The 24,279-nt window shown below is 47.0% G+C and overlaps 1 protein-coding gene across 3 annotated transcripts in view; it reads left to right on the forward strand.

Moving 5' to 3' along the window:
* Nucleotides 1–21,820, forward strand: part of PGPEP1L (pyroglutamyl-peptidase I like) — a 49,370-nt gene extending 27,550 nt beyond the window's left edge. For 2 of the 3 annotated variants that reach the window (XM_060003646.1, XM_060003644.1), the window contains 3 exons: nt 9,073–9,195; nt 10,201–10,427; nt 20,906–21,820. In XM_060003646.1, the coding sequence (XP_059859629.1) occupies nt 9,103–9,195; nt 10,201–10,427; nt 20,906–21,146 (561 nt within the window). In that variant the 5' untranslated portion in view covers nt 9,073–9,102 and the 3' untranslated portion in view covers nt 21,147–21,820. Of the gene's footprint in view, nt 1–8,492; nt 8,608–9,072; nt 9,196–10,200; nt 10,428–20,905 lie in introns of all 3 variants that reach the window. The other variant, XM_060003645.1, reaches the window with a different exon arrangement.
* Nucleotides 21,821–24,279: the final 2,459 nt, after the last annotated feature.

Below are 24,279 nucleotides of genomic sequence, written 5' to 3' on the forward strand. Positions count from 1 at the left end.
GCTCATAAAGTCTGGGGGGATTGACACTCAGAGAACACTTTATTTTGTAAAACGTCTCCCTTGCAAGAAAGATCATGTGACTAATGATTGCAGTCCTCAGGTACCCAGCCCCTATCAAAAGCATGAACTGCTGATCTTATAGCCTGAACAGTACCTCCCCTCCAACACCCTTGATTTTGCTTGTTATGGATCAGGTAGCTGTTCTGGTTAAGCTTCTGCTCCTGGCTGCATAGAAGACCTGGGGCCTCCTTAGGTCTGGAAGCCACAAGCAGAAGCCTGAATCTGCCCAGGCTCCCAGACGGGGACCCACTGGAGCCGAGAGCACCGTTGACAGACAATGAAAGTGTAGTGTTATCCTTGGGACAAAAACCACTGGAGATCAATTCAGAGATGAATAACATCCAACCGTGTCCCTCTGAAAAGCAAACTCCAGTGGCAATCTCTACCTACCTTCCTTTCTAGCCAGGTCTCTGGACATGGCAGACTCCCTATTGCTATTCCATAGCTAGGCGGGTGATTCCTTTCTGTCTTTTCTCTTCCCCACTCAGTCCTGTCCAGTCCTCTCAGGGCAAATACAGCTGATAAACTTCTAAGCTGAAAGGCAGTATCCCTGATATATAAAGAGCTTCTATAAATGAAAAAAAAAAAAAAAGGTGACTGACCCTAAAGAAAAGTATGCCTAAGATACAGAGAGTCGCTTTATAGAGAAAGGAATGCAAATGACTCTTACCCATGTGAAAATATGCCCAAACTTGCTCATAAGAGGAAAGCAAATTAAAGCCATGCTAAGATCAGATTGGCAAAAGTCCAAAAGTTTGACAACTAGTGTGCAAGGCTGTGAGGCTGATGGGCAACTGTCATACTTTGCTGGAGGGTGTGCAATGTGGTACAACCCCAATGGAGAGGAATTTGGCAATCCCAGCAAGATAATATATGTGTTGCTCCAGCAATCCAGAAAATTTCTAGAAGCTCCCCCAAAGATATACTGGCAATAATAAGGAAAGACAGATGCACAAAGGTGGGGAAAGTGTATATAAGAAGGGAGGGGTGCCTAAATATATGTCACATATTTGTTTATGGAAACTAAAAATGAAGGATAAATCATACAGCTAAAAAATAGTTTCTTATGGAGGGGAAAAACAAAGGAACTAGACTTCTTTGAATAAAGCTTGTTCTGTAGATTTAACTGTGGAACCATGTAGCATATTTTACATACTAATAAAGCAACGTTAAAATTTTTAAAAAGGAATCCATAGAAATTACGTGTAAATTGAGTTAATGAGCCTAACAGTGTGTCCAGTTAGTGACACAATCACACAGAGAGGAACTATGATGAGTAGTTTTGAAACCCAGCAATTTACTTTAAGGACAGAAAACCAAATAGAAAACAAAAATATCTCAAACTTTTCAGTCATCATATTGTTAAAAGTGGAGTTAGTATTGTTATTCTGAGACTATTGTGTGTTGAGTGTGGGATAAAGTGAGATGTGCATTGAAGGATATTTAGCATCTCAGCCTCTGAGGCACTGTCAGTAGCTTTCCCTTAAACACTAAGAGCACTTCACATATGTTCAGACACCCTCTGTGGGGACAGTATCCCCATGGAGAGCCACTGCAAGGGCTCTCAGTTTTACAGATGAGACATCAAAGCTCTTAAAAGTCTAAGTCATTTTCCCAAAGTCAAATGCCTGAGGTGGTGCCCAAGGGGCAAATCTGGAATTGAACTGCACCCACTAGACTCCAAGCCTGCTCTCCTGACTCCTACAATGAGTTGTGACCTCCAAGTTGACCCTAGTAGTACCATCTCTCCTGCCTGCCCTCTGCCTGCTCTGAGGACGTTTACTTTCCACAGGCATTTCCCACCCATGGTAGGAACAGGGCAGCACAGTGCTTGGACAAAGGAAGGACTTGAAAAATGTTGGAAAAAAATGAATGAATGAATGAATGAAAACAGAGAAAATTGCCTTCTTTTCTGCTTGGAAAAAAAGCTAGTAGGAGAAAATAAAGAAGAAATGATTCTTAAGGAGAGGCCAGGATTCAAGAGCCATTGAGATACCTCTGTGTCAGGGGGTTTCCAAGACCCCCCTCAGGCTTCAAGATTCACCTGAATCAGGACTCAGAAAAGCTGTTATACTCACGGTTGCAGTGTACTGCAGCAAAAGGATCCATATTGAAATCACCAAAGGGAAAGGTGCATGGAGCAAAGACCAGGAGAGACCAGGTACAAGCTTCCAAGTGTCCTCTTCCAGTGGAGTTGCATGGATACATGTAACTCTCCCAGCAATGCCATGTGACAGCAGGTGTGAAGTGTTGTCAACCTGGGAAGCTCATCTGAGCTTTGGTGTCCAGGGTTTTTATTGGGGTCAGTCACTTAGGTATGCAGTGCCTGCCTGCCTGCCCTCAGCTACTCAGACTCCAGAGCAAAACAGGCATCCACCATAAATCACACTGTTGGCATAAACTCTAATCAAACTAGCACAATGTGACCCAAGGCCACAGGCATACAAAACTGTTCTAATCAAGCAGAACATCCCAAGGGCTCAGAGCTCTTTCTCCCAGGAGCCAGCCAAGGGCCAGTCCTGAAGACAGGTGTTTCTTGGAAATGTGCAGAGTTTGAGCAGCCACAGACTCCTGGGTTAACCCTTTCCTGCCCAACCTCCTAAGCAGAGGTGAGAGGTGTGCAGGCCCACCCACCCCTTGTCCTCCAATACTTCCTACATCAGCACCTTCTTGAGGATCCAAAATCATTTCCAAAATGGGGTTTGCAAGTTGATCCATTGGAAGACAGGATGAAAATATCAGGATTTCCATTTCTATGGTTTTAAAAGAAAATTGTGATTAAAATCACATAAAATTTACCATCTCAACCATTTTTAGGTGTACATTTCTGTAGTGTTAAGTATATTCACGTTGTTGTGCAGCAGATATTCAGAACTTTTTAGCTTGCAAAACTAAAACTCTGTATCTGTTGAACAACAACTCCCCATTTCCCCCTCCCCCAAACCCCTGATGACTATTATTCTACTTTCTGTCTCTATGAATTTGACCACTTTAGATCCATCATATAGGTGGAATCATACAGTATTTGTCTTTTTGTGACTGGCTTATTTCACTTAGCATAGAATGTCTTCCAGGCTCATCTATATTGTAGCATGTGCCAGAATTTTCTTCCTTTTAAGGCTGAATAATATTTCGTTGATTGTATAGATCACATTTTGTTTATTCATCCATCAGTGGACATTTGGGTTGCTTCCATCTCTTGGCTATTGTGAATAATGTTGCAATGAACATGAATGTGCAAATATCTCTTTGAGCTCTTGCTTTCAATTCTTTTGGATATGTACCCAGACATAGGATTGCTAGATCACATGATGATTCTATTTTTAATATTTTGAGGAGTGTCCATACTGTTTTCCATAGCAGCTGCACCATTTTACATTCCCACCAACAGTGCACAAGGGTTGCAGTTTCTCCATATCTTTGCCAACACTTGCTATCTTTTTTTTTTTTCATAGTGGCCATCCTAATGGGTGTGAATCTCTATGTTTTTAGTCTATAAAACTAAATTTCATAGCTGGACCAAAGCTGACCTGGCTTTGTACATCTGCAGGTCCTTGGACAGGCTTGGTTTCCTGAGGGAAGAGGGAACGTGTCACCCTTGGAGCAAGGGACACCATGGTGATAGGCCCTCCATCTTTGAATAATTTTTATTTTATTACAGAGTATTTCAGCCCAGTTAATGGGTTTCAGAATTATATTATCCAGTTTTAATTAAACTAAGCCTCAAATTATGATCAAGGAATCCTTACAAAAATGATCTTCAAAAACCCCACAGATATAACCTGATGCAAACCTGAACAAACATGTGAAAACAGCCAAGTGACCCTTTTCCTAACCTCATCTGAGTTCTCTCCCAGACACATTTTGATGTAAAAACAAGAACAATCTAATAAGAAATTGGCCAAAAAAGGGGAAGAATTAAGAAAACCACTGAAAATATATACATCGACTTATTAACAGTGAAGCCCACATGCAGTGTGTATCATGCCTTAAGACATGAAGACATCAGCTAATGATTGTGTGTGTGTGTGTGTGTGTGCACGTGCATGCCCACATGCATGTGTGCACACTAAAATCTTTTATCAATAGGGGCATACAATCAGAAATATTTGGAGACACCTGCTCTAGTTAGAGGATTAGGAATTACGGGGTCACGGTTTTTTCATACTGGATTTTTCAGGCAAGAGACCCACTAGTTTGGAGGAATAACCAAAAGATATTGGGCGCAGGCTGGGACAGTCATCACATATAGAGAACAGAACTTGGCTTTGTTAAGGAAAGGAGAGTGACCTGGGAACTCTCCCAAGCCTTAAACAGTTGACCCCAATGTTGTGGTAACATCTCCTTTGTGACTACTCCCTGGAACTCCTCCCTTCTTTTAAACTTATCCTCGGTTTTGTCATCTGTAAAATGGTGACATCATCGGGGGGCTGGGGTGAGGTGCTGGGCATAGTGCCTGCACACAGCGAGGATGCTCCAGGGGCAGCTAGTCTGATTACTGGACTCTTTGTTAAGCTTTCAGAGCCAGAAAAATATTACATACAAAAATATTCCATTGTGAAAATGTTATCCCGAGTATGGAAAGAAATAGGAATCTCCCCTAATTCTCCCCTTAAGGGATGACCATTTTCAGTATGTTTCCATTTCCATACATGGCTGCAGGAAACAGTCTGAGATCCTGATTTTTAAACTTACTTCTTTTCATGGGTTTTCCTATGTCAATAAATTCTTTGTAAAATCATTTCGAATGGCTACATTATGCTCCACTGGTGGCTGTCCTATACTTAGTATGCTAGGCCTCCTGTCACCTCTATAGGCTTCTTCCTGTGCCTGGTGAGCCCCTCCCCAGTTCTGGCCTTAGTTTCTCTCTCCCCGGAGCGCCTCCAGCCTGATGGGGTCGGAGGGAGCCCAGGCCTGGGTCTCAGCACCCGATGGTTCCCAGGTCCCTTCCAGCCCTGCAGGTCAAGAAGAAGTAGCTGTCATTTCCTCTTCCATGGTCAGCCCCCGGACATGCACACACAGGCACTCCTAGACCCTTAGCCAGAGCCTATTACAGAGGCTGCACGCAGGAGTGCCTAGTCCAATGACTGATGGATAAGTGAACGAGAGAAGAATGGAAGGAAGAGGGAAGGAGGAGAGAGGGAGGGAGGAAGGGCAGAAGGAAGGAAGGAAGGGAGGGAGGGAGGGTGTTTGCACATACCTCCAAGCTCCCACTATTCCTTTCCCTGGAACACTCTTTTAATCCTCCAAGTGCCAGTCAAAGCCCCCTCTGTGCAGCCCTCTTAGGCTGCAACTCCATGTGCACAGCCTTGCTTGACCTTCACAGCAACCCTTGAGAGGGAGGTCCTGTTATTACGATGTTTTGCAGATCAAGAAACTGAGGCTCAGCAAGTTTTAATAATTTGCCCAAACCCACGCAGTAGGGAGAGGAAAAAGCGGGGTCTGGGCTCCTTCCTAATGCCCTAGTCAGGGGTCCTCACCCTCAGGCTTCCGCAGCTGGGGGCGGCCAAACACAGCCCTTGGAACCGGAACCAGGACTCTTGTGATCACGTCCCGTTCCTGGTCTGCGTCTCCTCTGAGAACGTGACCCTCCAGGACACGCCAAGCCCTAGCAGAGGACTGCATTGCAAGCACTTGGGGAGTTTTTCTTGAATGCCTGAGTGAAGAAATGCTTTCCTGTTTCCTGGTACTAGCCCCAGACTCTCATTTGATAAGGGAAGAATTAGATTTTGGAAAAACAGCAACCGCTTTGGAACACCAGTTGGTGCCACAGTCTCGGTGGATTTTTAAAAAAATTCCGAGAGCAACTGGTGTCTTTTCTCCTTCTTTCGGTTCCCTTTGTTAAACTGCCATGTGTTCCTGGTGACCAGATCTCGGATGACATGGAGGCAAGAAGAAGTGGGAGAAAGGCAGAAGGCGGGACTCTCTGATTCCTGAGGACCTTTGTGACTGGTGGGGTTCAGGCTTTTTGCGGGATTATGGGCCTGGCATGGGTACTCAGTTCCCTGCAGAGCCTGGTGGTTCCTGTGGCTAGAACAGTACCCTGGATTCCACTTTGGTAACGGTTATACCAGGCTTTGTCCCTGCCCCCTTGAGCACAAAACACTCTGCAGTTCTAGCTGAGAAAGTGTGCCAGTCTGGAAAGCACAAACCCCTGGCTCTCTCTGGTCTGCACAGAACGGATACTCTCTTTGCTAAAACAACCAACCCTCCTTGGCAGAAAGGGTGGTGGCAGCCAGTGGCCTGCCGACTGCTTTTGCAGAATGTTCTACTCACTGCTTCTGACAGGCCCAAGCTCATCAAATTCTAATAAATATCACTTTCAATAAATCCCTCTTAAACGACTTTCTCAAATTAATATGGATTAATTATAACCATCAATCCCTCATATAAAGTCCCGATTGTGCCAGATGCTGTGCTGGGCACTTTTTGTGAATCATTTAACATTTGTGAAAATCCCTCTGGCTTTTCATTATGTCCATTTCACAGATGAGAAAACTGAGATGCACCAAGCCTAAATAACATGCCCAAGTTTGCCCAGTGAAAGGTGGCAGAGCCAGATCTCAAACCTTTGTCTTTCTGACTCCAAAGCCCATGCCTTTCCCTGCATCACTATAGTTGGGGTCTCGCTTTGTATGTGCACCCTTCTGCCCTGTTCCCTCCTCATTCCAGGCTTAGGCTGCTGATGACCACCAGCTTGGCCTATTTTTTGTAAAATGCTATTGTCTGCCATGGGTCACAGTGTAGATGGCCCAGGACACCAAGTGTGTGTCTGTGAGACAGACAGAGAGAGAGAGAGAGAGAGAGAGAGAGAGAGCGGGAGAACACATGCTTGAGGGAGCAGAACGTTCACATAAGTCAGTGCCTGGAGACTCTTTCCATGATTGCAGGTTGGAAGGAGTTCCTCAATATCCCAAATCAGATTCTGACTTCAGTCCCACATTGGCTGTGTCACTTTCAAGAGTTATAATGAGTTGGATGGATGAACTGGCATGTATCTGAAACTCAACCAGGCCAAATCTCATTACCAACTGGAAGGTCACCTGTATTAGTCAGGTTGGGCTGCTATAACAAAATACCATAGGCTGAGTGGCTTAAACAACACACATGTATTTCTCACAGTTCTGGAGGCTGGGAAGTCCAAGATCAAGGTGCCCACAGATTTGGTTCCTGGTGAGAACTTTCTTTCTGGCTTGCAGATGACTGCCTTCTGGTTATGTCCTCCCTCACATTGCAGAGATAGAAAGGCTCTGGTCTCTCTTCCTCTTCTTATAAGGGCCCTAATCTCATCATGGGGGCCTCACCCTCATGACCTCATCTAAACCTAATTACCTCCCAAAGACTTCATCTCCAAACACCATCACATTGGGGGTTAGGGTTTCAACATATGAATTTGGAGGGGGGAAGGCATATTTTCAGTCCATAGCTCCCCCTCCCAACACCAGTACAGCTTACCACACATACTGGTGACCTCAGGATGGCTGCAGACTTCCCGTAGCCATCCAGGCAGCTTGGCCAAGGCCCTGGGAGACCTGTAGCCAGTGGAGGTGCAGTTACCCTCCTGTCTGCCTTCTGTCCTCAGTGGCGGATGTCTATTGGCTCCAATTGTTCCTCCCCTTGCTCAAAGTACTCCAGGGGAATCAGCAGGCCCCAGGACTTCCAGCCCCACAGTGTGGGCGACAGTGGTCACCTCTTTCCAGAGGAGGCTGACTGCCCCTTAGCAGAGTCCCTAGAGCTGGTGACAGGGCAGATCTCCCTAGCTGCCAGCTCTCCCTGTAGGGACAACTGGGAGGGAAAGAGGAAGAGGGAGACATTCTAGTTAGGGAGAGAAAATATGCCAGGAAGATACTGGAGAATAATTCCATGGTAATACTTGAACAAGTTCAAGTTTATACTGGTCCACAATCCCTTATCTGCAATTCTGACATCCAAAGATTTCTAAATATTAAAAGTTTTCCTTAATCTATTTGATGGCAAAACATGACCTGAGCTGATGTGAGGCAATGTGTGACATCTGTATTTATTCCACCTAGAGTGCCTATTCCTATTTCCTGCACTGAAATGTCAAGGTGGCTGGTTGTGGAGGGCAGCCCTAGACCAGGAGTTCCACTAGAACCCAACAGTGGAGGGATTCTAATGCCAACCACTAGTCAAGGCTGTTTGAGCATCAGATTAGAGGCTTGAAAGGAAACAGCTGATAAGCCGAAGCAGGGCCTTTCAGTCTCCTGGGCATTGTCTTTCAGATAAGTAAAATACACAGAGGTGTCAAGTCCAATGTCAAATGCACTCCATTCCACACCTATAGCTCTATAAAGGCCACAGAGAACTACAGTTTGGCTTCCTTGCACTTTCTACTTTGGCAAGAGTAATGCCATCAACCTTCTGGAAAGCACCGCCTTATAGAGTGTAATGGGTGAAGTGTTCTTATAAAGCAGGGAATCTGGACACAAAAACAAGCATGCACAAACGGGAGGTGATGTGAAGACTGCAGTTATGCTGCCGCAAGCCAAGGACTATTGGGGCCTACCAGAAGCTGGAAGAGGCAAGGTAGGATCCTTCTCCTACCAGGTACAGAGGGAGGATGACCCTGCTGACACCTTGATTTTGGACTTCTGTCCTGCAAGACTGTGAGATGATAAATTCCTGTTCTAAGCTCCCTGTGCCTCTGCAGCTCCCTCTGCCCGGCACACTCTTCTCCAGCTTCTTCATCCAACTCACCCCCATCTGTCCCCTAGAACTCCTCTGCATCCCCTCTGTGAACTACTTCCTAACCTGCAGACTGGGTCAGGCATGCCTTTGGGGTACGTGCACCTTGACAGAAGCAGCTCTGTGGGGCCTTGTGTGTAGGGCAGGAACCATGGCCCCCCTGTTGGCCCCTTGCCACTCCTTGAGGGCAGGGTCCAGGCCCACAGAAGGCCCTGAGAATGGACTGGATGACCCCGATGTTGGCTTTTCAGGAACTCCCCTTGGCCCTCCATAAGGAAAGGTGAGTCCACCTGTTTCTTTCTGCAGGAACTCTCCAAGCTGGGTCTGGGACGTGACATGGAGGTGGAGTTGCGGATTCTTCAACTGCCAGTGGATTACAGAGAGGTGAAGCAGAGGGTCACCAGAATCTGGGAGGATCTTCAACCGCAAGTAAATGACAGCTGGGGAGGCAGCTGGGCTGGGGGACAGAGGGCTGATTATGTGGTGGAGACCCAGAACCTGTGAACCCCAGGACGCTGTTTCTAGGGTTAATGGCTGAAGTGTACCCTGCCCCCTCATCCCACCAGTAAGGGCCCAGATGATTTCATAAGGGTCCATTTGTAAAAGTTTAAGATGAAAGACAGAGTAGATCTTGGAATAAGACTCTGGAGAGAAAGAAGGAAGAAAAGAAATGGAAGCTTTATTCCCAGCCCGGACCCAAAGGTAGTTTCCACCTAACAGAGAGGCCCTTGGGTTAGGTCCCAGCCAGGCCCTTGCAGGGCAGGTGGGTTGTGAGGTGGGCTGAGAGGCAAGGACCTCTTGGACCTAGGAGAGCAGTTTGAGGGCAGCCCCCACTGGGAGATGGGAGAGTGGCCCACCTGGGGAGGCCCATCTTCATCACTCCCAGCCTATCTTACCACAACAGAGTTACTATATAGGAAGCTGGTACAAATATCCCCCAAACACGACGACCAGATAATATTAATAAAACACAGACCACCAAACCATTAAGACAACACCCCAAATATTTTGATAAAACAATCAGCTATTTTTTCAAAGAGGAAAAATAATCAGCTCAAAAAATTCTAACAATATTTTATTAGACTGTTACTAACTTCCTTTATTAAAGAGTTTCATAAAAGAGATGGAAACCTCCACAGAAAGGCTAAATTTCTCCTGGGACACGCTTAGATACCAGCTGGATCCCCCAGGGAAAAAGGGAATACACTACCCTGTAAGAATATTTTAAAATATAAAAGATGCCACATGGGTTTCTATCCAGCTGTTTTTCATTCCAGCACATTCATCAGGGGAAGCAGGCAGGGGATGGGGGTGATGCTGGCACATTTGGGATGTTGAGGTGTCTTGCACCCCAGAGCTCTCCCTCTGTGTGGTCTGGGGGGCAGAGCAGACCTCAGTTTCCCTAATCTCCTGCCACCACGTGTGTTCACACAGCTCGTTGTGCATGTGGGCGTGGACCCCACCGCCAAGGCCATCTTTCTGGAACAGTGCGGCAAGAACTGGGGCTACAGGGATGCCGACATCCGAGGCTTCCACCCTGAGCGTGGCGTGTGCCTTCCAGATGGCCCGGAAGTGATCGCTTCGGGAGTCAGCATGAGGGCCGTCAGCAGGCGCGCGGTGGTCGAGGGCGTGGAGGTGGCCTTTTCCCGAGACGCAGGCAGGTGCGTTTTGTTCCTGGGCACGTAGGGGAGGAGGAAGGGCTGAAGTGGCCTCTGACCAGCCTTTCTCCTGGGATGTACCATCCTGTGCCATCCAGCTGGGTGCTTGGCGGCGGGGAACAGCCCAGTCACCCTGCACACTGGCCCATTGCTCACTCACGCCCAGGCCTGGTTCCGAGTCCCCCTCCCACTCACCGGCCTGGTGGCTGGCAGAGGAGAAGGGGTAGGATGGAGAAGTTGAGAGCCACTAACATTTTATGGATGTTTTATTTTTTTTTATTGCTGGCAAAGTTGTGAATTAACTTCTGGTTTAGCCCAGATGAAGATTAATTTACCTTTTTTTCTCCAGACTCTGACCCCCTAGGAGATAGTTACTCCTCCCTGCAAAGAATGAATGAACAAATTGGTACCAAATTAAGTCCTATGAACCCTGCTCAGGTCCTAGCCTGGCCTCTGAGTGTTCTTTTTCCCTTTGGGTTCGAGCTTTATTCAGTGGCCAAAGAATGGCGAAGTGGGAACTAAGTTCACAGATCAACTTCTCACCTACCTGGTGAGACAGATTTAATTTTAAAGATAAAGACAAAGGGAGGCAGAGTGAGGCTGATGATGGGGAGGCATATGCGTTAGTCTGCCTGGGAAGGGGCAGGGCTTTTTTGAGGGAGTGAGGTGCCACCCCCTTTTTATCTTTTTTATGGTCCTTAATCGCTGGTCCTGGACACCGGTAGGTGTGTCTTATTAAGCATATTAAGCTAGTTTAGTAAAATCAACATATAATGAGACTCAGGGTCTGTTGGAGGTCAGGTTCCTGGCCATCTTGGTCCCAGCTAGTACCACCTGTTTTTGTTTGTTTGTTTGTAGCTTTCTTTCTTATCTCTGGATCCTTTAACTTAAAGATTTATGTTAACTCCTGCTAAAGGTGGGGGTTGGCAGGTTTTGAGCAAAGACCTGGAGCAGCTCTGGCAATAAAATCCCCCTTTCCTTGTTATTGCTCCTCATTCTTGAGGGGCGTTGAAGGGCAAAGGTCTGACTTCTGAACTGCTTCCTGCTGAACATGAGCATAATTTTTGCCTGGATTAGAGGAGCAGAACTGTTCCTGACTAGGCTAAAATAAGTCTGATTTTCGCCAAGCTGCAGTCCCAGTTGCTTGTACCCTTGTGTTAGTATCATCTAAAGTTTGATGGCTTCAAGCTGTTTACTAAGGAAGTTAACAAGGCAGTTAAGGAGGCAAGGCCCAGAGATAAGCAGGAGGATAATAGCAATTAGGCCTGGGTGAGATTTTGTAGAGTGATTTCATGGTATGCGAAGCCTCCCCAGGGAGCTGCTAGTCTGGAGCAGTCCCTATTCCTGCCAGAATGAGTCCTATTGCTCTTTTATCTCAGGGCAGGGTGATATTATGAATGGTTATGCGTAGGTTCTGAGAATTTAGCTGGTCTAGCATGCAATGTTCCCCCAGCTGGGCATTATCTAAACAAGGAAGGGCTAGAGCCCACCCCAGAGAAGGGAAGGAGGAGTTGGGGTTGGTCTGATGGGGCAGTTGGTTTATTCTTGGGCCACAAAGGAACAGGTACCCAGGGGGAGCTTACGTTCTGGGGAGTTGAACCACCTCCATAAGTGGCTAGCCCAAGAGGGGGTGCCCTTGCAGTGTGGGGAGAAAGGCCCACCTGCATAGCAGGGGTTACTGAGGGATTCTTCACTAGTGGCTTTTCCATAGGCCTTAGGAAGGCCATATACTAAATGCCAGACAACTGGCATTTTCCCTCTCCAATAAGTACATCTCCCTTCCGGTCCCTGTGTGTATTCATCAGGTTGGTTCAGAGGGCACCAACAGGTGAGATTTCCACAGGAGTCAATCCCGGGGTACTTAAATTGTGGGATAATGGAAGAAGCATTGATCAGAGTCCAGAGCAGCCCTAAGGTGTTATTGCAAGTTCCTCCCTTTGGTAGGGGCGTTTGATAGGGGCAGTGGCAGCAGGACGATCAGAGCAATGGCACTTTAGAGTGAGTGCTTTGTATTCGTTAGAGGGAATCCAAGCAGGGAAGCTGCGTTAGGGATGGGATATGAACTTCAAGAGGGATAGGTTTAGCCAAGGTGAGAGTGAAGTTATCATTCTTAGAGGTAAAATGTAATACCTTTAATCCATAGGTGTCACTTGGAGAGTGGGGGTGACAGATCCAGCACTGGGATAGATTTTCTCCACAGGCTATAATTCTCGAGAAATTTACTATTGCATTGAATTCCCATTCTGTGTGGACGGTTGTAAGAGATAGAGAGAGCAGAGAAGAAACAATAGACAATAATGGCCACTCGTCCTGCTTCCAATGTTAGTATCCCATATGTCCAGCATGTTCAGAGGAGGTGTTTGCCAGAGGGAGGGGGTTTGGCAGAACAGCAGAAGCCAAGCAAGGCAATAGTAATGACGAGGCCAACTAATAAGCCTGCCCACCACATTACTTATCTATTGGTAAGTTAGTCCTTTTCAAAAGTAACTTAAGGTGTGTGACAGGTTCACAGGTGTACTGAGTGCATGGCTCAGTAACTTCTTCCTCAGGTGTAGGTGCCATCTTCACTCTGGTATGGTGGGCCCATGGAGTTATGCCCTGCAGTTGTCAGGCTGAATGAGTGGTCAAGATGAGAAGATAAAGTCCTGTCCACTTGGGGTCTAACTGGTCTTGTGGATTTCCAGCCTTCCAGGTTTTCAAATAAACCCAATCCCCAGGGTACAAAGAATGTAAAACCATGTCAGAAGGGGACGGCAATTCCTGATTCCCTTAGGCGTGTAAAGCTTTGACGATTTCCCCTCTCTGTAAGGCATATTTCATTTGGTCCATATCCCTAAGGTTGGCTTTGTAGCCAGGTCCTTCAGGAATGGGCCTCCTGTACATGATCTCTTATGGACTTAACCTGAGCTTTCCTTTAGGGGCTAATTGCATTCTCCAAAGTGCTGTGGGGTGAAGGGAGATCCAAGGTTGATGAGTCTCTTGACATAGTTTGGCTAAATTTCTTTTGAGAGTTTCATTTGTTCTTTTTACTTTTCCTAAAGATTGTGGTCTCCAAGAAGAATGTAAGCTCCATTTAATTCCTGGGGCTCTAGAGACTTCCTTAGTAATCTGAGAAACAAAGGCGGGCCCACTGTCGCTTTGAATGGATTTAGGGAGCCCAAACTGATGGATTATTTTTTTGAGCAGGGCCTTAGAGATCTCCAAGGTAGTCTTGGTTTGGGTCGGGAATGTCTCCATCCAGCCAGAGGTGTCAGTCAAAACCAGCAAATATCTAAAAATTTCCTTGTGCCTGGGGCATTACTGTAAAATCAGTTTACCAGTCGTGACCTGGATGTGTGCCTCTGTACTGGGTGGGGGTCACTCCCTTGACCTTGGTGGGCAGTAAGTGTTGGGGTTATTCTGGAGACGGGGCAAGCTTCAACCACCTGTTTAAGGAGACTTCAGAAGTTGGGATTAGTCATGGATTTGGTGAGCCATTGACCCAGGGCCTCCTGCCCATAACGTGTGCTCTGGTGAGCTTCCCGGATGGCTTGGAGTGCAGAAGCTGATGGGAAGAACAGCTACCCATGATTGTTAACCATCCATTCCTGATATTCTGGGCTTTTAAAATAGCCCCATCTCAAAGGCTTTTCTCTTTCTTCTGGGGTGTATATGGGAGTGTAAGAGTTAGGATCTGGGGGTACCAGTAGGAGTGACGTTTGAAGTCTGTCCCCACCCTCTGCTGCTTGTTTAGCTGCCATATCTGCTCTGTTATTTCCTCTTATTATTTCTGCTTCTCCCTTTTGATGGCCTCTACAGTGAATACAGGCTATACTCTTTGGCAGGAGTATAGCCTCCAGCAGCCTCATAATTCACCTCCCCCCCCAGTTTATAATCTGTTTATTCCCTGAGGTCAGCATTCCCCTCTCCTTCCAGATGGCCCCATGGGGGTGTAGGATTGAACAGGCATATTTAGAGTCAGTGTAGATATTGACAACTTTCCCTTTCCCCAGTTCTAGTGCTCTGATCAGGGTAATTAACTCAGCCCTCTGAGCAGAGCAGCCAGGGGGCAAGGCTTTAGCTTCCACCACTTCAGTGACAGAAACCACTGTGTAGCCTGCCTTTTGTTTTCCATCTTTCATAAAGCAACTCCCACCAGTGGACCATTCCAATCCTGCCTTCTCTCTAGGGAAGCTCTTTAAGTCAGCCCTGCTGGAATAAACCTGTTCCATAACTTCCTCACAATCATGAGTTAATTTTGGACCTGTCTGATGTAGCAAGGAGGCAGGGTTAAGGACATTACAGTGCCTCAGAGTCACAGACAGGTTGTCTAGAAGCATGGCTTGGACTTGGAGGGTTTGACCAGGGGATAACCAGTCTGCCCCCCTTGCCTTTATGAGGTGGTGTGGGGTCCAGATGGTCAGGGGCTGTCCAAAAGTTAATTTGTTAGCTTCTTTGAGAAGTAGCAGCTACAGCCTGTAAACATGGGGGCTATCCTTTAGCAGTTTGGTCCAATTGTTTAGAAAAACAGGCTACAACCTGAGTCAGAGGTCCAAGTTTTTGTTTAAGCAAGCCCAGGACAGTTTCTCCTCTCTCATGTACATGTAGATGGAAGGGTAGACTCAGGTAACACGGGGATTCTCATGAGATGGTTTTTGAGTTCTAGGAATGCCCAGTCACAATTGGGGGTCTGCTCAAAACGGTCAAGTTCCTTCCTTTTTAATTGTTCATACTAGAGCTTAGCAATTAAGGCAGAATTGGGGATCCATATATGGCAGAACTCAGGCATTCCCAGGAAACCCCGGAGCTGTTTTCTCGTACTAGGAGTGCCATCTTGCAAATATGTTCTTTCCTCTCCTTAGATAGTGCTCTGTGCCCCTTTTTGATTATTAAACCCTAAGTGTTCTACCTGCTGGAGGGATATTTGGGCTTTTTCCTTTGAAACTTTATATCCTCTCTCGGCCAGATGATTTAAGGCATTAACTGTGTTATGGTCGAAAAGCTCTTTGGTGGGGTGGTGATTAGAATGTCATCCACATATTGAAGTATAGTACCCTGTTCTTTTTTTAAAAAATTAATTAATTCATTTATATTTTATTTTTGGCTGCGGTGGGTCTTCGTTACTGCGTGTGGACTTTCTCTAGTTGCGGCGAGCAAGGTCTGCTCTTCATTGCTGTGCGCGGGCTGGTCATTGCGGTGACTTCTCTTGTTGTGGAGCATGGGCTCTAGGTGCATGGGCTCAGTACTTGTGGCATGCGGGCTCACTTGCTCTGCGGCATGTGGGATCTTCCCGGACCAGGGCTCGAACTGGTGTCCCCTGCATTGGCAGGCAGATTCTAAACCACTGTGCCACCAGGGAAGTCCTAGTCCCTTGTTCTAACTCAAGGTCACTAAGAGCCTCAGCTAAAACCTTTCGGAAAAGAGTGGGAGAGTTTTTAAATCCCTGGAGCAGAACCATCCAGCAAAAATGTTGTTTTCTCATGCTGCCACCTGCCATTCAAATGCAAAAATGTACTGAGATTACAGGGCTAAGGGCACACAAAAGAAGGTGTCTTTTAAATCTAGCACTGAATACCAAATCCTTTCGCAGTTTAGGGTAGAGAGTAAGGTGTAGGGATTTGGCACCCCTGGGTGAATTTCCTCCATAGCTTCATTTACAGCTTGGAGGTACTGAACTAGCCAGTATCTCTTGGGCTTTTTTTTTTTTTTTACTGGAAGATTAGGAGTGTTGCAAGGAACAGGGTCTAAGAAGGTCTAAGACGCCCTTGTTTGAGTAGACTTTCTACTTAATGCCTGCTAGGGCTTCTTTGCTTAATGGGTATTGTTTTTTATTTGGGTGATTGTAGGCGGGTCGCAGCTTGACCATGACTGGTGCCCTCCTGGCTCTGCCCACGGTGTCGTGGGCCCATACTGAGGGATTAATCCGCAGAGGGTGGTAGCATGAGTGCTATGGAATGGAAGGGAGTCTTAGGTATTTTGATGTTAAGTTTTGTGTCTCTGAGATAAATTGTTGCTCCCAATTTATATAGTAAATCTCTTCCTATTAGAGGAATTAGGCATTCTGGGACATACAGGAAAGAGTGAGATAACTTTTTTCCTTCCAAATTGCACTCAAGGTGCTCTATAATATTGCGTTCCTGCGGCTTCCCTTTCACTCCCATTATGTTACATTTATCTTTGGTCATTTTGCCTTGTTGGGTGTTCAAGACCCAGTAGGTGGCTCCTGTGTTGACTAAAAAGTCAGCCTTTTTACCACCTATAGTCAGGGTCAGCCAAGGCTTCTTGGGGGTAATTTCCGGGGCACTCCTAGGAGACCCTGGGCCCCTTCGGTCCTCTTCTTTTATGTGTGTGACCAATGAGGGTGGGCCAGGACATGGTGGTCCACTTAGTCTCCTTCTGAGACATTTGGGGCAGTCCCCCTTCCAGTGGCCCTCCTCTATGCAGTTAGCACACTGATTGGCTTTAAGCCCTTCTCTCCACTGTGGGCATGGTCTTCGAAATCCCAGGCGACTCATTGGTGTTTGTTACAGGGTCCCTTGTGTGTGTGTGTGTTTGTGGGGGGGTGTCATCCCTTGGAGGTCGATTAACCCTGAATTGCTAAAGCCAGAGAACTGACAGTTTGTTCTGCTCGTTTATCTTCCTTTGTATCGGCCTCCAGATCCCGGTTGTTAAACACCCGAAATGCTGATTCCACCAGCCCGGAAGTAGGTGTGGTGGGCCCTGTCTCCAACTTTTGTAATTTTCTCCTAATGTCTGGGGCACTCTGGGAAATAAAATGGTACTTAATAATGACCTGCCCTTCCAATGACACCAGGTTTATGTTTGTATATACTCGGAGGCACTCCCTCAGGTGCTCAAGGAAGGCTGAGGGATTTTCCTTCAGTCCTTGGATGACTCCTTGAACATACTCCAATTTATGAGTTTCTTCCCCGCTAATTGAATGCCCTTCAGAATCAAATTCCTGAAATGTGTGAGGTGCTGCTGACCATTTTCCTCTAGATGGCCCCACCCAGGGTCTGTGTTGGGAACAGCCTGGACTCCAGGCTGGTATACAGCACGCCCCGTGTTATTTTGATTGGTCTTAGCAGCTTCCTCCCTTGCATTAATTATAATCAGTACCTTTTCTTCCCCAGACAATAAGATGTTTAGGAGGGTTTGTGTATCCACTCAAATGAGTATGCAGTATTCCCCAGACTAAATTAAGGACTTCCTCGGGGTCTTCCCTTAAACCCTTGGATCGATCCTTCCAGTTATAGAGATCCAAGGAAGAGAAGGGTACCTAACACAGTGGTCAGTTTGCCCTTTGCATTGGGAACCGCCTGAAGGGGGAATAGCTTATTGATTCCAGAGGGCTGGTACTGAATGCTGCTACAGGTGTGCATTGGACTAGTCCCCAAGGAAGGTGTACTGAGAGTTGGAGGTGAAAGGGTCGGGGAGGGGGACCACCCATTGGGCGGAAGAGGGGGCACCAGGTAGGGAGGTGGTGAATTTGAGGGAGTAGAGAGCATCAGGGATTCAGGAGAGGTAGGGGTAGATGTCAATGACTCAGGAGTCTCAGGTGAACTGTTGGAAGCGGGGGCAGCTACCCTTAGCAGAGGGGGGAAGTCAAGAGGATCCTCAGGCTGAGATTCCAATTCCAGGAAAGAGAAATTTGAACTAGCCTCACATTTTTTCCAGAAGCCCTTTATTTGGCTAAGGGCCATGAAAAATTGGACATAGGAGATCTCATCCCATTTTTTTTTTTTAACGCTGGCAATAGAGGTCAAATTAAAAAATAGTATTAGAATTTAGAGAGTCGTTAGTTGGCCGACTTTCTCCATCTGCCAGTTTATATTGGGGGCATGCGGTGTTACAGCAGAAAATAAGCTGTCTCCCTGTTAGTGGGCGCTACTCAAAGAATTTCCAGTTATGGAGAATGCACCTTGACAGCGTACACTGGGATAGAGGCTTGATTACCCATACTGGGGAGTCCTTATTTAGTCTGTTTCCAACTTCCCAGTGGCCTCTTCTTAGGGTTGGTGGCTATGCAGATCCCACAAGATTGACCCACACCAAGCGGTTTAGGAGCTCTAACTGAAACCTGAACCAATCTTCGCAGGGGCTGGTAGGGGAGACACTGTCCAAGAGGGCCTTAGTTATAAAGTTCCCCCCTTTTATTTTAACGTTTATTTATTTTATTTATTTGGTTGTGTAGGGTCTTAGTTACGGCAGGCAGTCCCCTTAGTTGCGGCTCGCCGGCTTCTTAGTTTTGGCTTGTGGCCTGCTTAGTGGTGGCTTGTAAACTCTTAGTTGCGGCATGCATGTGGGATCTAGTTCCCTGAGTAGGGATCAAACCCGGGCCCCCAACGTTGGGAGTACGGAGTCTTAACCACTGCGCCACCAGGGAAGTCCCTATAAAGCCCCTCTTAAGTCAGTGACTAGATGTTCCCAGACCCGCTGTGGGGCTGTAGGAGATATCTTTCAGCAAACAGTCCCCAGAGACAGGGTGAAGGGGGAGTGGGAAATAAGGGTTCTCTAATCAGATAAATTGCTCAGATAAAGAGCCTCTCCGGGAGTCAGGGAGGCTTGTTCACAAAAGGTGTGTCCCTGCTCCGTTACAGGTAATCAGACAGGGAGGCCGAATGCCCATTTGGCACGTGTCCAGTTTTCTATACTCTCAGCTACGAGGACCCAAGGACTTTGGACAGTTTGGGGTCCTCTTCTTCCTTCCCCAACTAGACAACGTGATTTTCCTGAAATCTGATGAAAACGAGATTTTTAAAGGGTTCATGTCTCAGAGGAGGGATCCCTAGGGATCTGTGGTAGAGGGTAGTAGGGAGGGACCTACCCAACAGAGACGTATACCTTGCCCCGGGATGGCAAGTTAGGGCAAGAGGAACCAACACAAAAGGTGTGCTCTTGCATTTTTGACTATACCCTAGAGGTGGGAGCGCGGTAGACGTTGGGGCTGTGAACGTTTTACAGTGTGCCTGCTTACACGGACATTTGCTTCTGGTTGGCAGGGTACCCAGTGCTCATCTACGCTGGTGCATGACCAACTTATCCTTTTTGGTGGCAAACGCCATAGTGGCCTTCAAGTGCTCAACCCGTGCCCACAGTTGTGGCATGTATTTCCAAGAGCATTAGGACAAACGAAACCACATAGAACAGAGATTGAAGCTTCACTCATATCAAGAACAGAGACTAGGGCTCACGTCACACACATGAAACAAAGAGATGTTCTTTTTTTTTTTGCGGTACATGGGCCACTCACTGTCGTGGCCTCTCCCGTTGCAGAGCACAGGCTCCGGACGCGCAGGCTCAGCGGCCACGGCTCACGGGCCCAGACGCTCTGCGGCATGTGGGATCTTCCCGGACCGGGGCACGAACCCGCGTCCCCTGCATCGGCAGGCGGATTCTCAACCACTGCGCCACCAGGGACCCCCAAAGAGATGTTCTTTACCTGAGGAGCGCTCCACTTGATCCTTGGCTGCTTTTCAATCTCAGGCTTAATTTAGTAGCCCTCACTGGCCCAGCGGTTGAGAACTGGGGCAAACAGCTCAGTTATTTAGCCAGCTTTGTTGGCCCTGGGTCAGTGAGTAACCCTGAGTTAACAGACAGAATGAGCCCCTTGTTGGATGCCAGAATTTGTTACCAAATGAAGTTGTATGGACGCTGCTCAGGCCCTAGCCGAGCCGATGCGCCCTGCCTCAGCGGGAGAGGGTTCTTTTTCCTGCTTGGGTTAAGCCTTATTCAGCAGTCAGAGATTGGAGAAGCAGGGACTAAGTTTACAGGTCAACTTACCACCCACTTGGTGAGAGGGATTTAATTTGAAAGATAGGAGTGAGGCTAATGATGGGGTGGCATAGGCATTAGTCTGCCTGGGAAGGGGCAGGGCTTTTTCAGGGGAGTGGAGTGCCACCCCCTTTTTAATGCTTTTTTGGTCCTTAATGTCCAGCTATGGCAGCCGGTAGATGTGTCATTTAATATGCTAATTTAGAAAAATCAACATATAATGAGACCCAGGGTCTGTTGGAGGTCAGGTTTGCGGCCATCTCTTCCCAGCTAGTTCCATCTAGTTTTTTTTTGTTTCTTATCTTCTTTTTTTTGTTTCTTCCTGTCTTATCTCTGGATCCGTTAACGTAAAGATTTATGTTAACTCCTACTAAAGGTGGAGGTTGCAGGGTTGTGAGCAAAGACCTGGAGCAGCTGTGACAACAAAATGACTCAATGCAGACATGAATGAGAAAGGTTCACGGGGTTGGGGGGAGAACGTTTTGGATTAGTTGGTTGAAAATCTGGTCCCTTCCAGGGTTCAGTCACTTGCTGGACATGAGGCCAAGAGCCGGTCTCTCCATGGCTCATTCCCAGCAGCATGTTCTTTGGCAGAAGAACAAAACCTGGGTCTCCCTGGTGGCAGTCTTCCCTCATGCTTTGCGGATGCTGCATTGCCACTTCTGCTTACATTTCACTGAGGTTAGAGGCTGGTCCAAGGAGTAACTTGGCATTTTGTGTGGTTGTAGGTACGTCTGCGATTACACCTACTACCTGTCTTTGCATCATGGAAATGGATGCGCGGCGCTCGTCCATGTCCCTCCATTATCTCCTTCGCTTCCGGCTAGCCTGCTGGGAAAAGCCCTGCAAGTTATCATCCAGGAAATGCTGGAGGAGACTGAGAAAGCCAGGTCTCAACGCCTGGTTCACAGGAAACTCAGCCTTTGCGATTCCAGACAGGGGGAACCAACTGGGAGACTGCTCCTTTAGAGAAAATTAAATGTTTCAGTCCTGTATGCAGCGTTCAACTGTGCTTTGAGAGGCTTTTAAAAATTTGCTTGTAAAACAGTTTACACAGAGGAAAAAAGTTCTGAATTAGCCCAATGAAATCACAAAGGGTTATTTTATTGTCAGAAGAAAGAACACTCTGAAAGGCAGACATTTCACAAGGGCTTAACTAGCTTCAGTTATGGTTTTCCGGACAATAAAATGAAATGCTAGTAATTTTTTTTCCTCTTAAAAGTCTATGCAGCAGGCCTGTGTGATCCTGCCCAGATTTCTGGGACCCCAGACCTGTTCTGCGAGCCCCGTGTGGTGGGATGACCTGCGACTGGCCGACCATGGGAAACGCAGGTGCAGCTGCTACTCGGGCGCCCCACTCTGGGCCTCCAAGCTTGTGCATCCAGGTGCTGTGGGCAACTTCTGAGCCACTGAGTCTTTAGTGTTTGGTTTTTTCTTTTTTAACTTAATTGAAAAATTATTGTAAAATACACATAACATAAAATTTGCCATTTTAACCGTCTTTAAGTGTTCAGTGGCATTATGTACATTCACTTGTGCAACCATCACCACCATTCCATCTCCAGGATTTTCTCATCATCCCAAACGGAAACTCTGTCCCCATTAAACAGTGTCTCCACCCTTCTCCCCAACCCCGGCCCTTGGCGTCTATTATTCTACCCTCCATCTCTGAATTTAACTTCTCTAGGGACCTCATATAAATGGAATCCTTGTCCTTTTGTGACTGGCTTATTTCACTTAGCATAATGTCTTCAGGGTTCATCCACGTTGTGGCATGCATCAGAATTTCCTTCCTTTGAGGCTGAATAATATTCCATTGTATGTAGAGACCACATTTTGTTTATCCATTCATCTTTTTGTTTTGTTTTGTTTTTGTGGTACGCAGGCCTCTCACTGTTGTGGCCTCTCCCATTGCGGAGCACAGGCTCCAGATGCGCAGGCTCAGCGGCCATGGCTCACGGGCCCAGCCGCTCCGCGGCATGTGGGATCTTCCCAGACCGGGGCGCGAACCTGCGTCCCCTGCATCGGCAGGTGGACTCTCAACCACTGCGCCACCAGGGAAGCCCCATTCATCTTTTGATGGACACTGGGTTGCTTTTACCTTTTGGTTATTTTGAATACTACTACTATGAACACTGGTGTGCAAATATCTGTTAGAATCCTGGTGTGTGTGTATATGTGTGTATACTGCTGGATCATAAGGTAATTCTATGTTTACTTTTTTGGAGGAGCTGCTATACTGCTTTCCATGGCAGCTGTATCACTTTACATTCCCCCAGTAGTGTTTGGTCCTAAAGCAAAGGTTAATAGCTGGGTTTAGCTTCTCTGCCATGGTCAGTGTTATCCCTACATTTTAAGAAACAGAACCTCCCCTTTTCATCTTTCATTTTGCCTTTATGACACGGTTCTAAGCTGTTCACAACAAGGTTTTACTTGTCCCGTGTTTTCTGGGGGCAAATTTCCATTGGGAACCCCATTAGCAACACTGTATTTTGGAGAAAGAGCTTGAAGGTGGCTAAGCTCTGGGAAATTTCTTCTTATGTTGGTATGCTCACAGCTATCATTTTCCACTTAATTCCATTAAAAAAAATCGTCACTTAGTACCCAGGTTTATTCACTGTAAGAAAAAGCAGCTGCACCTTAATAACAAAGGAACTGGGCAAAGGAACTCACTTTATCATTAGCCCTCCAGCACACTTGTGCATTTGTAATAGTCTTTACAGGACCCCTTTGCAAATGAAACTGGCTCACTTGCCATAAAAATCAAAGTCCTACTGTATCAGATCAAAGGCAGCAAGTGGGGTGGGATGGTCTGGCCAGCAAGCATAGGTCCTGCTGCACGGCTGTTAATGTGGAGAGCCTTCTGTAGTTGTAGGCAAACACCTGCTACCCAGAGCCCTGGACACCCCCTTATTTTAGCTTCTGTCTCAGGACGGTGGCAAGCAGGCGTCCTCTGGGACCTGGCTCCAGTGTTATTTCAGATTGTAAAATGCGTATGGCTTGGCGCCAAGCAAACTCTTAGATGTCATCCAGTTGGAGGCCCAGAGCTCCCTCTTGATGAACGTCCCTGTCATCTCCCCTCTGTGGCCTCCAAGGTTTTTTAGGGAGAACCCCAGAGGCCCAGTTCACATCCTGGGCTAAGTGGCCTGCCATCCCCCGTTGATACACACTGGGGTCTGTTTAGTTATGGCTGATACGCAGCAGTTCTGAGACAGTTTGAAAGCTGACACAGCTTCAAAAGGCTGAGCCCTCGGTTGGTCATTTAATAGCTGGGGGTCTTGGACATATCTGCGTGTTTGCTCATCTGTAAAACAGAGTAATAAAAAATCCTTCCTTTGCAGAGTTGTTGTGAAGATCTGGTGAGAGAATGGATGTGAAAGTCCATCAGTGATGAGAGGAAACTTTACTGAATGTGGGCTTGTTGCTGGACCTGTGAGGGTAAATATGGAAATAGCCCTGCTGGATTGTGGCCTTAAGCAGTGGCATGGTGGGGAGAGGGTCTAACACTTCTAAAGACCCAGCACCTTCATCCTCAGAAGAAACTGCAGCTCCTCTGGCTGAGGACAGGTGCAGACTGCACCTCCACAGCCTGGAAGCATGGCATCACCCACCGGGGAAGGTGGGAATCCTGCTGGGCTCCTGTGTCCTCCCCACTAGAGCCCAGACACCCACCCAAGCCTCAGAAATGAGCCTGTTAGTCATTGGTCATCTAGTAAGGGTCCCCCGAGTGCCAGGCACTCCGTGACAATGGTAAGCAAAACCCCGGGGCAATGCCAAGCTTGAGAGTCCCCTCTTTTTTGTTTTTAGGTCCAAGTATTTGAGACTCACCAGGTCTTTAGTAAGCATGGCCTTTCATTTACTTCTGCTGCCTACACCTTGCTAATTAGCGCTTTGTCCAGTAGCCTGATTTTATTACTGGAGTATAATTTCCCATGATCAAAGTTTAATGAATGATGAGCTTGTCTTCCTGATGTGTCTCAGGTTTGATTCTAGAACATGTACAGCTTGTTTCCTTAGAACATGTATTCACACTTCCTACCATAACCATTTCCCCTGGCAAAGATAACGATGCCCAGATTGTAGAGTCCCTGGGGCAGGCCAA

The sequence above is a fragment of the Delphinus delphis genome, chromosome 2, assembly GCF_949987515.2.
Source record: "Delphinus delphis chromosome 2, mDelDel1.2, whole genome shotgun sequence".
NCBI classification, from domain to species: domain Eukaryota; kingdom Metazoa; phylum Chordata; class Mammalia; order Artiodactyla; family Delphinidae; genus Delphinus; species Delphinus delphis.